Here is a 12,750-nt window from a genome sequence, read left to right as displayed (position 1 = left end):
GGGGGGTGGGTATAGTATTGAGGGCTGGGTGTAGTATGGGGGGCTGGGTGTAGTATTGAGGGGTAAATGTAATATTTGGGGTATAGTTGTGGGGTGCAGTGTACCCCCCCCCATACTTTTCCCCCTTCCCCAGCATGCTCCGGGGCACTTACCTGTCTCAGGTGTCTCAGGAGCTCGGTGGCCTCCTCCTGCCTCCCTTGTCTCACCAGCTGTAACATGTCCTGTGTCATCCTCACCCTCCGGTGATAGGGGGCCAGGTTGGCCGAGGAGCTCTTCCCAAATTTATCCCCGGACTTTACCCCAAACGAAGCCCAGAAGTCCCCCCTGTCCCTGGCCGGGGTGCCCCTCCGGGAGCCAGGGGGGTGTTGCTGAGGGCTCTCCCCCCCAGTATTGGAAGCCTGGCAGACTTTGGTCTGCTTGGTACCCATGATGGTGTGAGCGATCCCCAGGGAGAGGCATCCGAACCGATCCCGGGAAGATCCACATTCAACAGGTCAGTCACTCCGACATCACACGGACCAATGCAGCTCCCCGAGTCCCCCCCGACACGGCCAGCAAAACACACGGCGCCGCTCCTCTGATCTCCAGGCAGCGCACCGACCATCAGCCGGACTCCTCAGCCGGGCACCGGGAACTGTTGCATGTCGCTATGAAGCGGCGCCTTAATGACAGGAGGAGGAGGGGGAGGGGCCGCCTGTGACACGGAGCGAAAAGTCTCAGCGGACTCCTGGTAATGAGGAGCCTGGGGCGCTTCCCGGGAACTTGTCGGGGATGTCTGGGCTTCCCAGGCGGAGATAAGGCGGCGGCCACCACTGGGGTGTCTGGGAGCCTCTCCTCATCGCTGCCCACAGGCGGAGGGGGCGCGGCTCCTGTCACAGAGGGGGCGGTGCCTGAGTGTGCAGGTGACCACTAGCAAGATGGATTCAGGTCTGTGGGCGTGTTTCAGGATAAGCCCCTCCCACTCATCTCCGCGGATAAAGAGCAGAGCTGGGAGCTCCTAACCAATCAGCGGGGTACCGGGTACTTACCTGCTGCCTCCTCTGACCAATACCCAGTGGAGAATTGCCTGCCCAATCAGAGAAGAGATATTCCTGAGGGAAAACTCATCCTAACCACGTGTGATTACATTCCTGTATTGGGGACACTCAGCCTGACTTGTTATGCTAAGCATACAGCAATTGTGTGCCAATGTCAGCCCATCTTATCACTGCCCATGGGATCAGTGCTGGAAGTAGACAATAATGGGCCCCTGTGCAGAACTGACTTGAATCCCATATTGGGGCCCCTGTTGACTGCTCCCTATGCATGATTTATCTATATATTATTGCTGATAGTTTGGATAGGATTGCTATATTATTGCCAACCCAAAGATTTCACATTCCTAAAGTGACCAATGAATTCTGATTTTGATCTTTCTTCCTGCCCCAGGTGGACAATTCTTCTCTGCCAGCACCTTGAAAGTTGTCACCTCAGGGCATAGCCACATAGTAAGTCAGGTTAAAAAACACATAAGTCCATCAAAACCTACCGCTAGGGTAATAAACATCCCAGATATAAAACCCTATAAGACATAGTTGGTCCAGAGGAAGGCAAAAACAAAAAACCCTGGTACTATTTGCTTCAACAGGAGAAAAGATTCCTTCCTGATTCCATGTCACTGTTATTTTTACTTTAAATCATTAATACCCAGTTATATTCTGTGCTTCTAGAAAAACATCCAGCTTTTTCTTAAAGCAATCTATAGTAGTTGCTGAAACTACTTCCTGAGGGAGCCGATTCCACATTTTCACAGATCTTACAGTGAAGTATCCCTTCCTTATCCGGAGCCTAAACTTCTTTTCCTCCAGATGCAAAGAGTGCCCTCTTGTTCTTTGTAATAATCTCAAAGTGAATAATTGGGAAGAGAGTTCCCTATATGGACCATTTATATACTTATACCGGGTGATCATATCAGCCCTTATACGTCTCTTCTCAAGGGAGAATAGATTCAGTTCAGCTAATCTCTCCTCATAGCTGAGCTCCTCCATTCCTTTTATTAGTTTAGTTGTTCTTCTCTGCACTCTCTCCAATTCCACAATGTCCTTTTTATGAACTGGTGCCCAAAACTGGACTGCATATTCCAGATGTGGTCTGACCAATGTATTCCTAGACAGTATGAAGCATGCAGTCTAGGGGGAATAGCAGGACGACTATTCCAAGCATTGTCACCAAACACAACAGAAAGAAGGAAAACCAATGCAGCCGCTCCATCTTTGTAACATGTATGATAGATATAAGGGATGGTATTTTAGTAGGGAGCACTCCGCCTGCTGAATTACAAAAGTGGAGGCCAGATCCGGAGATCAGGGGAATGCAGCATCTATCAAAGTGCAGGACTTCCCGGTCACTGTTCAATATATTGATCAAACATTGATGGGATGTCCTGCTGTCAGATAGATGTTTAGGAGATTTGATGTGAACACTGAATCCATTAGCAGTATCATCCAATGATTGGCTCTGAATGCAGTCCTCCCGCCTGGTGCCTGGCAGAGGGATATCCAGCACCATTCTATAGATACCTGGGACTAGGCAGAAAGTGGTGAGGGTCTCTTACAGCACTCCCTAAGTACACACTGGTCCCACCAACCCCCAGCAAAAGGGCTAAGCCTACAAAGAGGGGAGACCTATTTGTTCTCTGCTGCAGTTAGGTGACTATACGAGTGATGACCCTCCAGACCCCAGTCTCTGACTGGACTTTAAAAGGAAGAAGAAGCACACTGCTGAGATCATCTCTCATTCAGTTTTGCTTCAATTAAACTGTTCTTCCCATTTTAACACAACTGAGTGGTTCTCTGAGCTGCTTTCTTTCTCATTGTAGTCCGAGCTCTGCTGTACAGAGAGTGCAAGAAACGTATACCAATGTTACTCTTGTCAAACATACACATATATTCTGTACACAGTAGGAAATGGGCCTGATTTAATAAAGCTCTCCAAAACTGGAGAAGATACACTTTTATCAGTGAACCTGGGTGATCCAGAAAATCAGGAATCGATCTGGTTCAGGATTGAAAACGTTTGCTAACAAATAGGAAATTACTATTTACTAAAAATCTATTCCCAGTTTACTGGATAACCCAGCTTCACTAATGAAAGCGTATATTTTTGAGTCTTGGAGAGCTTTAATAAATCAGGTGCAATGTGTGAATAGCGGCCTTTGCTATGCTTCCTTTTGTTACAAAATTCAAGCACATTAAAAGCAATTTGAGAGAACTGGAGCCATGTAAAAATCTACAAAACTGGGGGGTAGTCCATTTTATAATTATAGTATAATAAAAACAATTTTCAGGTTGATCCTAACAATAGTATATTTTGTCTCTACATGAACATTTAAACCCTGATGGGAACAGAGAATCACACAGCTTCCAATATCTAATCTCAAGAACAAAAATATTTTCTTCAAGTACAAAACAATTCCTGTGAATCTGATTGAATCGCTGTGTGACCAGCCACAACAACAATGTAACACATTTCATTAAAAAATGCAAAATGATCAGCTTATGAGAAAGTTTCTTTACCTGGTATGTACAATGGACTGACACTCCAAGTGATGGACCCCCTGTGACAGGCTTCCCCCTAAAAACAGATCCCTCAGTGACAGACCCCAGAGCTGAACCCATTGGGGACAGACCTTCCAGTAGGAGACCCAGCAACAAACCCTTTGGAGACAGACCCCTCAGTGACAGAACCCCCCCATTACATAATTCCTCATGACAAATTCCGATAACAAACTCAATAATGACAGACCCCCCCCAGAATTAAACTCATTGGTAACAGAACCCTTCATCACAGACCCCAGCAACAAAACCCCTTGGAGACAGACCCCTCAGTGACAGCTCCCCCCATGACAGACCTCCCAGAAACAGACTTCTCAGCGACAAATCCCTCAGTGACAGACCTCCAGTAACAAACCCATTGGCGGGTGAAAGACCACTTCGTAACAGCCCTCAGCAACAAACTTCTTAGAGACAGACTTTTGAGTGACATAATCCTCAGTGACAGACCCCCAGCAGCACACCACTTTAATAGCAGACCCCTCAGTGACAGCCCCCAGTTACAAACCCCTCAGTGATAGACCTCCCAGAGACAGACTTCTCAGCCACAAACCCCTTAGTGACAGACCCCTCAGATAGGGGTCCCCAGAAACAAACCCATTGGTGGGTAAAAGACCACTCTGTAATAGCCCCCAGCAACAAATTTCTTGATGACAGACCCGTCAGTGACTGCTCCCCCCCATGACAAACCTCTTAGTAACAGACCCCAGTTACAAACCCCTATTGGACAGGTCTCAGGGACAAACCCCAGATATACACAAGAGACCCTATTACATCTCGCTCTGGCCCTTGGTTTCCTGTACCCACTAGTGCCCCTCTCTCCTGTACCTGGCCTTCTCCAACCCACATTCATATAGTGAGGATTCTGTTTGTGTTGAGGACATATAGAGGGTACAATGAAAGAAGGACAGACCACACAACACATCACCATTGTTACTGGAACACACTGTTGTGTTGTGACACTTAGGTTGGGAACCCCTGGTCTAGGCACACTCACATATCAAAAGGTGCACTGGTAGGAATTTTTACAAAAAAAGGTAATTTATTCAGAATTTGGTTTAGGTATAATATACATTTCCAGATGTACTTCTCCGAATAACAGCCAGGCTTACATAATGATCCCAGGAAAGATACTAGAATTAGACAAAACTCCTCCAGTACCTAAAAGCCTGGTGTGTCCTATAATATACGGATATCATGTGTGTCTGGGTCCATTTATTACATTCCAGGCTACATCCAACTGGAATTGCTGTGGCTTTCTTGGAATCAGATCCCCTCCAAGCTGCTGCTGTGAATCCATTTTTCGTTTGTAATAAAAGTGTTTAACCCAGAAAAGCCTTGCACCTGTTTCCAGGAGCATTTTATTAAAGGGCAGCCTGGTAAACTATGATCAAATTTACTTTTAGATTTTCACATTCTATATCATCCGGTCATTTCACAGAGAGATACCGGTGTGTATTACAGTCTGGTATTTTCATCTTCGTGGAAATCACATCTTGGGTAATTCTTAGCGGGGATTACCATATGTGTTATTTCTTGTGGTTAGAAATAAAAGTTCATTAGGTTAATATCACAGGCCTCTGCTTGGTAAATATTGTGATATTTTCTAAGCTGTCCTATAAGGACGATAAGAAAAGGAGCTATTTGAGCTATAAAAAAATAGCACTTTGTGTGATAAAATACAGATTTATGTGAGGCTTCCAAGAGTACAACTAAAGGCTGGGGTATGACGAGTACCGAACCCAGTTACTAAGTGATGCAAGGGTTTTATAAAGGTCATAGAAAAAAACTTATGTTAGCTTTCCTGACTGAGCCAAATTCTCCTTCATTTGTGTCTCACATGCTCCCCCTACCAGACCCTGCAGATCACAGTGGGAGGGGTCAGCAACAGAGGCTGAGCTGCCAATTAAAGAAAGCAGTAGGCAGTACTGGGTGTGGCCTGATGCTGATTGACATGCTATAGGCTTGTGAACTACAGTGATATTCTAAAAGCCACACCCCCTGCAACAGCTTTTTTTCTTTCAGTAATGCATAGGAGTGACAACTCTTCTCTGAATTCAGAAGCAGTGCAGAATTGTTGCCACCCACCACATGAAGCTGCATTAGGTTTATTTCACTGTCAGACTGAACAGGTCATTGTAGGGCTTTGTAGAGGAAATTGTGAGTGTGTCTGAACATAAATTTTGAGAAAAAAAATCAACATGATCCCTAAGTTTAACCAAGTAGGATTTCCCTGAAGTTTTGCAAAAGAGAAGAAAATCCTTAGCAGAGAGGACAATGGTGAAAATGCCATCCACATTCGAGCCATGATCACTTTGAGCAAGACACAATTGACTGTTGACATTTGACCTGCCATGTACGATTTCTTAAATGAGCTGAACCTTCATTTATTACATTTTATTTATTTATTTTACAAAGTTTTACATTTTCATTTTTCCAAAGTCATTGGAGAAGGGGAAATGAAGGTGGTTTTTGGATGTTATTTTAGGTATAATGAAAAATAAGTGCATTTACCCAATATATTGCAATTTGCCCCCCTTTAGATGTGATAAGTCTTTATGACTTTTTTATTTGATTGAATTGAAATATCAGACAATGCTATTATTGATTTCCAACCTGCAGTGAGCCACAGAGTTTTGCAGCAGGCTCAGCTGTGACTTCTCCTATTTAGTTGAATGGGGGAGGATTGGAATTAATTTTTGCATGTGACTGTGTGTATACTGCTGGTTTGAAAGAGCTCTAAGTGGTCCATTTATAAAACGGCAAATCTGTACTTCAGCTCACCTAGAGAATCTTTCAGGTCCATATGTTTTCAATGGTTCAGTACCAGAGAATGTGTGCAAATGCCACAGTGAACAAGCAGAGAGATAGAGAAGAGCTAAAGAAAAGAGTTAGGATTGGTTAGAGAGCATTGACCATTGCTGAATGGGCACCATTGACCACTGTCAAAGCTAAGGTATGATCTCCAGTTAAATCTGGAATTTAAATCTGCCTTCCATGATCATAAAAGAAGAAGCAAAGGGCAATGACGCCCAAAGCCAGTGAGAAGTCTGAAGTTGCCACCATCTTTAGACATCAGAAAAAAACACCATCCCAATGACCATAACCCACCATTGATGACAATCCAGCCAGGTAATAATCAATAATGACCAACTGATCAAAGAATGATTACCAATAGGTGTTTGTTAACCCCATCACTGTACAGAACCCCAATTATGTAAAGGCATTTAACAATTGGATAGCCTACACAATGATCCTCTTCCTAATCCTGGTTGGTGTGTCTTCCCAGCCATCAGACAGGCATATTATAGGGATGGAATATACAGTAAGTGGGCTCTGCAATAGAGTATGATAAGTCCAGTTTCAAGTCATTGCAATTTGCATGAAATTTGCAGGTGATTTGCATAAAGGTAAAATTTTCTGAATTTCACTGATCATTTCTGCTCATGACTGACTTGGGGAGAAGCAGACACTCCGTGCATCAGCATTGGGTCCTGCATCCTGAATGTAGCAGCACAAGCATGGAAACTGGCCATGCCAGCACCGATCCACTTCTGTACTTGGCATGCTCAGAATACAGAGGAACTGCAAGGATTAAATGCTTCCTGGGGGGAAAAAGTGATATTATCTGTCAGCATGGTGGCCCAGTGGTTAGCACTCTGGCCTTTGCAGCACTAGGTCCCAAGTTTAAATCTTGTCCAGGACACTATCTGCATGGAGTTTGCAGGTTCTCCTCGTGTTTGTGTGGGTTACCTTACAAAAACATGCAGTTAGGTTGTTTGGTTTCCCCCTAAAATTGACCTTAGACTGTATTAAAGACAAATAACTATGGCAGGGACATTAGATTGTGAGCTCCTTGGAGGGACAGCTAGTGACATGATTATGGACTTATATGTATATATTTTTATTATAAAAAGTCCCCTTCCAACAGATTTAGGCTATTACATGTTTTTGTTTTTCACTTTAAAGCCAGGTAATAACCACACTTGTATCATCATCATTTCAAGCCTAGAAGTGCCAGGCGATGCCATCCACATACAAGCCATGCCCACTTTGTACAACACACAATTGTCTGTCCCTGCTGCTGACATTTGAACTGCCTTTTCCATTTTCTTAAATAAGCTGAACCTTCATTTATTACATTTTATACTTTTTTTCATATTCAGCTCACAGAGCTGTTTGCATGAAATTTAATTAAAGAATCTCATTAATACAAAAACCTTCCGACTGAGAGGCTTCTACACATATTGAGTAATGTAAATATATTTCACTGAAATTAATATTAATTTCCATAAATCCTTAATAGTTTGCTCCTGGAAAAAGGATTTTGTAATTATGTGCATTCACTCATGTGCAAATATACTCTTCAATAAATACTGGATGACCAGCAGCAGGGTGTCTGCCCATCAAATGTTAGAAAGAGAAAAAAGTACTTGTGTGCTTATGTGCTTGTCTATTTCATAATGGTGAGGATAGAGGATGGGGGTCTGTCCATATTACTGAAAGGGTCCAGATCATCTGGGACTGGTGAATTAATTGGGTCATGAATCTGCAAAGTTTAAATAATGTAACAACTTTTCTTGCTGTACAATATGGCAGAACTGTACAAATAACAATGCTGGATGAGCAGAAGGACAACATATAAGTAGGTAAGTCCTAAAAGGCCTCCGAAACTGCAAGTCCCATGAGTTCCTTGTATTGTGTATAATGGATGAACTGCATTGTTTATAGTAGATTATAATTGTAGCCTCAGCTTTTTACAGCACAATGGGGTGGCTACAAGTGGGGGCATTTGAAACAGAGCATGAATTGTAGCCACCACATTAAGGATATATCATAAGTATCTAAATATATAAGGATATAGCGTATTTATAGGGACTAACTGAAAATGTTTAGAACTATAAGAAGAAGGACTGTGAAATAAGGACAATTATAGAACAATTTTTTAGTGATTTGTTAAGTATTTACAGTATTATTTTACAGGTATGACATTTCTCAGGAAATTTTGTATATTAAAAAAAGGTAACTTTAAAGTAACCGCGGAGTGGTACAGTAATATGGCAGAAAATATAAATAATCACTACATACATTCACATACTATTTTTTCCTCTACAAGGGATCCTTTTCTTTCTATTTCCTTTCTTTTACACTCATTTATCTATCTTTTGACCTTATAGAGTATTAGTGTTGTCATTGTTGTAGTTTGTCATGACATCACTGCTAGATTTATGGTTTAATTACCCTAATAAAGGTCATGTAACATGTTACTGTGGTTTAACCATTTAATGTTTGCACTACACTATATTCACTTAAGCTATAGAGATGTGAATATAGCAGTGTAAGACTGAATGGATGCGGTGCACCTCACCTTACCAACCCTAATGATACCACAGCTAATGGCAGTGATTATTATAGCTATTACCTAGAGTAGTCCATGCAAATTCAGCGAACTCTTCAGTCTGAATCCTCTCCGTTAAAGTATTTAGATATTTACACAATTTTCTAGAGTCAGCACGCTGCATGCATCAGATCTGGGGGCTCCTGAGAGAAGTACTGCCATGTTCTGATGTTTTATGAAGGTATATACAGCACCCTGCCGGCTTTTCCCACTTGCCATGATCTGCCTGCATTGCATAGGTAAGCACAGTGACCCAGAGCATCCAACATAAGGAATGAATGTAATGAAAATAAAAAAAAGTTTAATATGAAATGTAATTAGTATTTCAAATAGGGGGGGGGAGAGAAATCAGGAAACACAACATATAAGCAGATACAACTTCAGTTTTAGGAAAATATTTCCAGTAACTTGTGTCAGTCATTTTAATCTCCATTTCAGCATCCAGTGTCAGTGTTCCCACTGTCAGTCTTAGAAATTTTAATAAAAATATTCTTCTGGGGCCCTATAACATTTAATATTACAAAGGGAGAAAGGCAAGAGAAAAGGATAATAAAAGCAGTAAATGGTGAGTAAATCTTCCAAATCCATGTCTTTCAATGATAGTAATGGATTCTCCACCAGGGAATGTTTTAGTGTTTATCAGATTCACTGCTTAATAAACAGATCATTTTCTCTGTTGTTGCTCTGTAAAATATAATAGACCCCTAATCCTTTCCCTTTCAAACTTTGCACCCCAATACTTGTGACCCTGTCTTGAACAACAATGGCACCAACCACTAAGAATCTCTTTTACTTCAAACCGATCTTTATTAATATTTATGCAGCAGATTAGCTCCATATTGCAGCCCTGAGTTTTATTTTACATGATTACAGGTGTAGATGTAAGGGAATAATTATAATAACTTGCCATTGAATGATCTTTGTAATCACATGAATTATTTTCTCATTCTAATGATTTCTTTTTTTTTTTATTCTTTTATTTAGAAAAAGGTTGTACAGTACAAAATAACCAGAAAATGATTGTCATCTCTGGAAGCACAAAGACTGCTCTGCCTTTATAAAATAATGAAGAATATAAGTGTAAATAATAAAATGACCTTTTTTACAAAGCAGTTTTTATTTGCTGTGACATCAAGAGATTCCACTGACTGATGGGGGTCTTGTGATTTCAGCATTTCCAGTAATCAAAGCAAAATACTCTGAGAATTCTAATCAGCTATCTGTCAGAAATATGATCTTGTTTTTTGAGGGCAATGCAATGTCACCTTTGTCCTTACACTCCAACTTCAACATTGCCATCATTGTTGTGTTACAAATATATTACATTACACAAACTCGTGCATAGATCCAATACATTTATGAGAGCTGTTTACCTGCCAGATTTGTTTTTTGACCATCCAGTCCAGATTGACACAGCTCTGCGATACAGCCCATTCCTGCCTATCAGGGCGTATTACTCTTTACTACAGTTTCATTTGCAGTTTTACAATTTCTCCCTTAATATTGTAACTGTACAACAAAAGGTGAAGCAGTGTGCTGCTGACCTAATCTCCCTACCACTCTGCTTTCTCATCCTGCGTGCAAATTCTTTGCACTACATTGCAGCTAATTGGTTCTTGCCGCACAGGGACTGCAGGCAAGCCAAAATCCGGTACCTACATTTGATATATATATAGGTTTGGGACAGGGATATTGTTTGTTTATAAAGAGGGAGGTACTGTTGTATAATTTGGGGTTAAAGCAGGGGTCAGCAAACTTTTTAGACTGCTAGGTCATTTCAGGGGGTCAGGAACACACACTAGGACAGAAGAAACAAGGTGTCCAAAGAAAGGTTTCTTCCAACCGTGACTGCAAGCGAGCAGCCTCAGTCTTCCGCTCATCCGCGGGGTGGTCTCTGTACATGTGCACGTGCTTGATATCAAAATGTCCCTTGAGATTGGACCGCTGAAGTGCTGTTGGTGTCATTGCACACTAAACACAGGGCTTTGTTGCCGCGTGGGACGAAGAATAATTCGTCAGTCTATTTGGAGTTGAAGACACAACGTTCGAGGTCAACCTTCTGGAGACTGGTAGCTGCGCGTTGCTTCCTTTTTTTAGGCATTGTAATTAGGTTTACTGTCCGGGAACTCGATCATATCGCAGGAACTCACAATAATGCGACAATTCATTTGGGTCGGATACAACAATAAATAACTAGGGGGGCGTTAGGCCAGACTGGAAAACTGGCTAGGCTGTATCCAGCCTAAAGGCCGGAGTTTGCCTGCCTCTGAAGTGTTGAATTATTTGTTTATTGTATGTATGTTAGTAGTTATTAAAATACTTTTTCTATTTATGGTATTTTGTAAATGGTTATATAAAAAGATGTTGTTTTAAATAAACACCTGCCAGTTATTTTAAGTCCAGTGAAGTGTCCATGTGTTTTTAGGGGTGAAGTTGGGGTGAGAGTAAAAGGTGGGGGGGGCGTCTGAGCTACGCTTGTCATGGATTGACCTGAGCTTGGGATGTCCATTAGTGATGTCTGGAAGGATAGCAGTGCAGAGATAAGAAACTTCTATTCCTCATTCCCCTCTATGATGCCTGAATTTTGGGTAGTTCCAAGTTCATAGTTGTCAAGATCTGGCCATTTCTGTGCTTGGCTGACTTAAACAGATTTTATGCAGAACAAATAAATAAATCCCTGATGTCTGTTTTAGGATAACCTGTTACCTGCATTTATTACATTGGGCTTTAAAAAATTAAACTTCAATAAATCCTTTCCATGAAAAACCTTTTTACACCCCCTGCCCTTAAATGCATGCAGATAAAGATATGAATGTGCACATCAGATGCCTGTAAGTACGAAGACAATTGCACTGCATTTATTAAATCGTGCACTTTGGATTGAGAGCAATCATTTTAAAATGATTATTCATTGTTAGCTTCAAACTGATGAGCTATAGGGTTTTTGAAGGGTACCCAATAGACAATTTTGGGTATCATATTCAACTGTTGTTGTTGGGGTCCATGGATTCACACAGTTTTTAGGGTTGCTATATACAGTATCTATTTACATTATCTAATTTTTGTATTTTACCAAAACGTTGGGAATTACAGTATATAGTGTTAATTGTAGTGAAAAACAATTGCTATAATAAAATATGACATAATATATTGTACCTCACATTTAATGTATTGTGTTCTTCACTTTGAGAAAATATATTTGGGGCATTTAGTATGTTTTATTGCAAAGATGGAAATAGATTTGGCAGTGAAAGGGTTAAAGGTTGAGATAGCCAAACACAATTATATTCTTTGCTTTGTAATGAGACTCTACCTATCCTTCTACTTGTAGACACAGAATAGAAATGAATGAAAATAACCTTCCACAAGTCTGAAGGAGAGCAATCAATGTTCTCTGCTGAATGATTTGCTTTAGGAAATCATTCATCCTTTCCCTGGCTCCTGTGATTGGGAAGAGCTACCTCCCTGTATTTCCATAGTGATAGAAAGTGGAAAGATGTTTGTGCTTTTCTTTTAGTGTGGAACAAAAAAAATGCAAACAAGCAGGATCTTTGTTGCAAAATAAAATCTTCTGCAATAAAACAAACTTGCCTGCCTGTTCACAATCTTCTCTCTAATGTACAATGAGATATGCATGTACGCTTTTTATTTTTTATATTATTTTTTATATTTTTTTATATAAATGATTTTTTCAACTCTGATTTATAAAAGACTACTTGCTTTTCCATCATTGTTTCACTTGGGTTATATCCCCTCACTCCC

The 12,750-nt window shown here is 41.1% G+C and overlaps 1 protein-coding gene across 1 annotated transcript in view; it reads right to left on the bottom strand.

Moving 5' to 3' along the window:
- LRRC75A (leucine rich repeat containing 75A) overlaps positions 1-862 on the bottom strand; it is a 163,192-nt gene extending 162,330 nt beyond the window's left edge. Inside the window, exon 1 of the mRNA XM_072430082.1 lies at positions 153-862. Coding sequence (XP_072286183.1) covers positions 153-428 — 276 coding nt within the window. The 5' untranslated portion in view covers positions 429-862. The remainder of the gene's footprint in view (positions 1-152) is intronic.
- Positions 863-12,750: the final 11,888 nt, after the last annotated feature.

The sequence above is a fragment of the Pyxicephalus adspersus genome, chromosome 1, assembly GCF_032062135.1.
Source record: "Pyxicephalus adspersus chromosome 1, UCB_Pads_2.0, whole genome shotgun sequence".
Lineage (NCBI taxonomy): Eukaryota > Metazoa > Chordata > Amphibia > Anura > Pyxicephalidae > Pyxicephalus > Pyxicephalus adspersus.
The sequence above is the reverse complement of the archived record's forward strand: the minus strand, read 5'-3'. Positions and strand labels throughout refer to the sequence as shown.